At 62.8% G+C, this 3,979-nt stretch overlaps 1 protein-coding gene across 1 annotated transcript; it reads left to right on the top strand.

Moving 5' to 3' along the window:
- The first annotated feature begins 392 nt into the window (after positions 1 to 392).
- Positions 393 to 3,574, top strand: NEUROD2 (neuronal differentiation 2). Its single transcript, XM_033091884.1, has 2 exons — positions 393 to 618; positions 1,716 to 3,574. The coding sequence occupies exon 2, from the start codon at positions 1,721 to 1,723 to the stop codon at positions 2,867 to 2,869; it is 1,149 nt and encodes a 382-aa protein (XP_032947775.1). The 5' UTR covers positions 393 to 618; positions 1,716 to 1,720; the 3' UTR covers positions 2,870 to 3,574.
- The last annotated feature ends 405 nt before the right edge of the window (positions 3,575 to 3,979 follow it).

Below are 3,979 nucleotides of genomic sequence, written 5' to 3'. Positions count from 1 at the left end.
CCAGGGGTCTGGTCCCTGACCCACCTTTGGGGGTCTGCAAGGGAAAACATGGACAGAATAGGACCCTGGAGGGAGCATAGAATTTGGGGCCACCACAAAACCCCAATTTCTAGCCTTGCTACCCCCTTGTTCCCCTGTGGGGAGCTCTATATCCAAGGGGGGCAACTCCTCCCACTTCCCTCTCAATCCCTGCTTTCCCTGCGTTGGGCGGGGAGGGGAGGGCGGCGGAGATATTTATTTATTTCCTTTATTTATTTAATTTTTTTTTTTTTTGGAGTAGAGAGTGACAGATGGCGGCGGGTCCCGGGGGAGCCGGCTCTCCCCCAATGCAGACGCATGCCAATCACCGTCTCTCATGTGATAGCTGCTGCCCGTGACGTGCCAAGCCCATATGGCCTGGCATAGAGGCTGGTACCCCGCCTGGTAGAGATGCCACACTCGCTCCGCGGTTCGCATGGCGCTCTGAAGACGCCGGCGCCCGCCGCCTTGAGGAGCCGCTGCCCCCGCTCCCTGAAGATGGGGGAACAATGAAATAAGCGAGAAGATTCCTCTTCTCCCCCCTCTCTCTCTTGCCCCCCTCCCCCCTCCCCTCCCCTCTCCCCTTGACTCCTCTCCGAGGTAAGTTGTCCGAAAGGGAGCTAGATTTGACCCGCCGGCTGGGGGGGTGGGGAGGGCGGCTGCTTCGGCCGACAGGAGGGCCCCCAAATACCCCCTTCCTGGGAAATGCCCCCTCATGGGTGGGCATCGGAGGCGCCCCGGGTTTCCTCTCCCCTAGGAGCTGCAGCTCGGGGGGCTGCGGAGGGAGGCGTCTCTGCCTGCGATGGGCTGGGGGGGGAGCAGATTCCTGGGGGGGCCGTGAAGAAGCTGAGATGGGACCTCCCCATGGTTGTCCTGGAGGAGCCTGCGACCTTTCCCCATCATCAAAAAAAGAGAGAAGCAAACAAACAAATTTGTATTTTCCCCCATCAATCCCGAAATACAACGAGATCTGAAGAGCAGTGTGGGAGGGAGGCAGTTTGAAGCGGGGAAGGGGGTCCCTGACCGCACAGGAGACGGATGGGGCTCGCTTCTCTCAGTCTCCTCCCCACGCCCGGGTTCCTCAGCCCTCGCCGCCCGGAGCCGGTTCCGGGAGCTGGGGACACAAGGCGAGAGGAGACGATCCTCCCGCCTCTGGAACTGGGGCTGCGGGGGTGGGGGCCGAGCTGAGGGCGGCGCGCGGCCAAGTTGCAAATTGGATTAGGGAGCGTGGGGGTGAGAGCCACGGGAGAGGTGGGGAGCGGGGCCGAGGGGCCGGGGCCGCCAGAGCCGCCAAGCGGGGCAGCTGTCCCCACCGGCGGCCGCCCAGCCTTCTTCCACCGCCGGGAGAGGAGAGGCTTTCAGGGCGAGCGCGCCACCTCCCCCGGCGAAGATATCTGTTCACTGAAGCCCATGCTCGGCCCCTGTCCTGACCCGGAGAAAAGCCAAAGGCCGGGAGCGAGCCCTCGTTCAGGCCCAGCGCCCGGGAAAGGGCCTGGGCCGAGATCCGGGCGGCCCCGCGGGCCGGCTGGGGCTGGGGGGTCTGGGCGGGGCAGGCGGAGGAGGTGGGCATCCAGGGCCCCTTAGGCAGGAACCCGCACGGGACTGGGGGTGGAGGTGGGCTGGGGGAGGCGGCATGACCCCAGCGCGCCCCTCACTCTGTGCTGTGTCTCCCCTTCCCGCCCGCCGGGCGCCCTCAGGCACCATGCTGACCCGCCTGTTCAGCGAGCCCGGTCTCCTCTCGGACGTGCCCAAGTTCGCCAGCTGGGGCGACGGCGACGACGACGAACCGAGGAGCGACAAGGGCGACGCGCCGCCGCCGCCTCCGCCTCCGCCGGGACCGGGGGCTCCAGGGCCCGCCCGGGCCGCCAAGCCAATCCCTCTCCGAGCAGACGAGGTGACGGAGGCCGCGCTGGCTGAGGTCAAGGAGGAAGGCGAGCTGGGGGGCGAGGAGGAAGAGGAGGAGGAGGAGGAAGAAGGGCTGGACGAGGCCGAGGGCGAGCGGCCCAAGAAGCGCGGGCCCAAGAAGCGCAAGATGACCAAGGCGCGCCTGGAGCGCTCCAAGCTGCGGCGGCAGAAGGCGAACGCGCGGGAGCGGAACCGCATGCACGACCTGAACGCGGCGCTGGACAACCTGCGCAAGGTGGTGCCCTGCTACTCCAAGACGCAGAAGCTGTCCAAGATCGAGACGCTGCGCCTGGCCAAGAACTACATCTGGGCCCTGTCGGAGATCCTGCGCTCGGGCAAACGGCCCGACCTGGTGTCCTACGTGCAGACGCTGTGCAAGGGTCTGTCGCAGCCCACCACCAACCTGGTGGCCGGCTGCCTGCAGCTCAACTCGCGCAACTTCCTCACCGAGCAGGGCGCGGACGGCACGGGCCGCTTCCACGGCTCCGGAGGCCCGTTCGCCATGCACCCCTACCCGTATCCGTGCTCGCGCCTGGCGGGCGCACAGTGCCAGGCGGCGGGCGGCCTGGGCGGCGGCGCGGCGCACGCCCTGCGGACCCACGGCTACTGTGCCGCCTACGAGACGCTGTATGCAGCGGCGGGCGGCGGCGGCGCCAGCCCGGACTACAACAGCTCCGAGTACGAGGGCCCGCTTAGCCCCCCGCTCTGTCTCAATGGCAACTTCTCGCTCAAGCAGGACTCGTCGCCCGACCACGAGAAGAGCTACCATTACTCTATGCACTACTCAGCGCTGCCCGGCTCGCGGCCCACGGGCCACGGGCTGGTCTTCGGCTCGTCCGCGGTGCGCGGGGGCGTCCACTCCGAGAATCTCTTGTCTTACGATATGCACCTTCACCACGACCGGGGCCCCATGTACGAGGAGCTCAACGCGTTTTTCCATAACTGAGACCTCGCGCCCGCCCCTTTCTTTTTCTTTTGCCTTTGCCCGCACCCCTATTTCCTGCCCTCCGAGCGCAGGGACACCCCAACCTACCCTGGCGCAGGGCGCGGGGTGCGGGCCGCCGGTCCCGCCGCTCTTCTGGGCAGCGCGGTCCTTTTACCTGTGGGTGGCCCGTCCCAGGGGCCTCTCTTCCCCCAGGGGACTCGCCTTCTCTCTCCCCAAGGGGTTCCTTCCTCCTCTTTCCCAGGGAGTACTTCTCCAGGGACCCCTCTTCGGGCATTCCCTAGAGACCCCCACCCCAATTCCTAATCCCTACACTTAGGTTTCCTCTGCAGGCCCCTCTCCCCTGCAGGCCCAGAGGCGTTGGTAAGGGGGCAGCTGAGCTGTGGGATAGTTTTCCCATTATTATTATTATTATTATTATTATTATTATTATTATTATTATTATTATTTCTTTTAAATCAAACACCGAGCTGCTGAGGCAGAAAGGAGCCAGGCGTCCCCTCTTCCTGCAGAGGGCAGAAGTCAGGGTGCCCCAGCCTGGACCTGGAACGCCCTCACCCCCAACCTTTAGTCTCAGCGTTTTGTGATTTTAATTTTGGCGGGAGGGAATGTGGATTGAGAGGAAAGAGAGAAGCCAAGACAATTTGTAACTAGAATCCGTTTTCCCCTTTTTTAAGCAAACAAACATACAAAAAAAAAAAAAAAAAAGCAAATAGGCGACGGAGGCTGAACGCAGAGTCCGGATCGGAGAGAAAACGCAGTAAGAACTTTTAGAAGCAATAAAAGGCAAAATAAATACATAAATAAATAAAATTACTACTACCAATAATAAAAAGACAGATATCTATGCAAGGAGGTTCTGACTGAGCCTAGCGGCCCGGCCCGGCCCCGGGATGCCCCTCTCGGCCCGCGGGCCGCGCCGCCCAAGCGCGGATTTGTGCACTTTGGTGAAGTGGGGGCCAGCGTCGCCCCCTTCTCCTCCCCAGGTTCTTACAATCAGTGACTCGGAAATTTGGGGCCCCAGTGCCACTGCCCCCACCCGCCCCATCCCCGTTGTGCGTCATGCTGTTTTTTAAAAACCTGTTTCCAAATTTGTATGGAATGGCAAACTGT

Source organism: Rhinolophus ferrumequinum, chromosome 21, assembly GCF_004115265.2.
Source record: "Rhinolophus ferrumequinum isolate MPI-CBG mRhiFer1 chromosome 21, mRhiFer1_v1.p, whole genome shotgun sequence".
NCBI classification, from domain to species: Eukaryota; Metazoa; Chordata; class Mammalia; order Chiroptera; family Rhinolophidae; genus Rhinolophus; species Rhinolophus ferrumequinum.
This window is presented reverse-complemented; position numbering and strand designations above follow the sequence as displayed.

Coding starts and splice junctions, on each gene's coding strand:
- NEUROD2 (XM_033091884.1), top strand. CDS start 1,721: ATGCTGACCCGCCTGTTCAGCGAGCCCGGTCTCCTCTCGGACGTGCCC.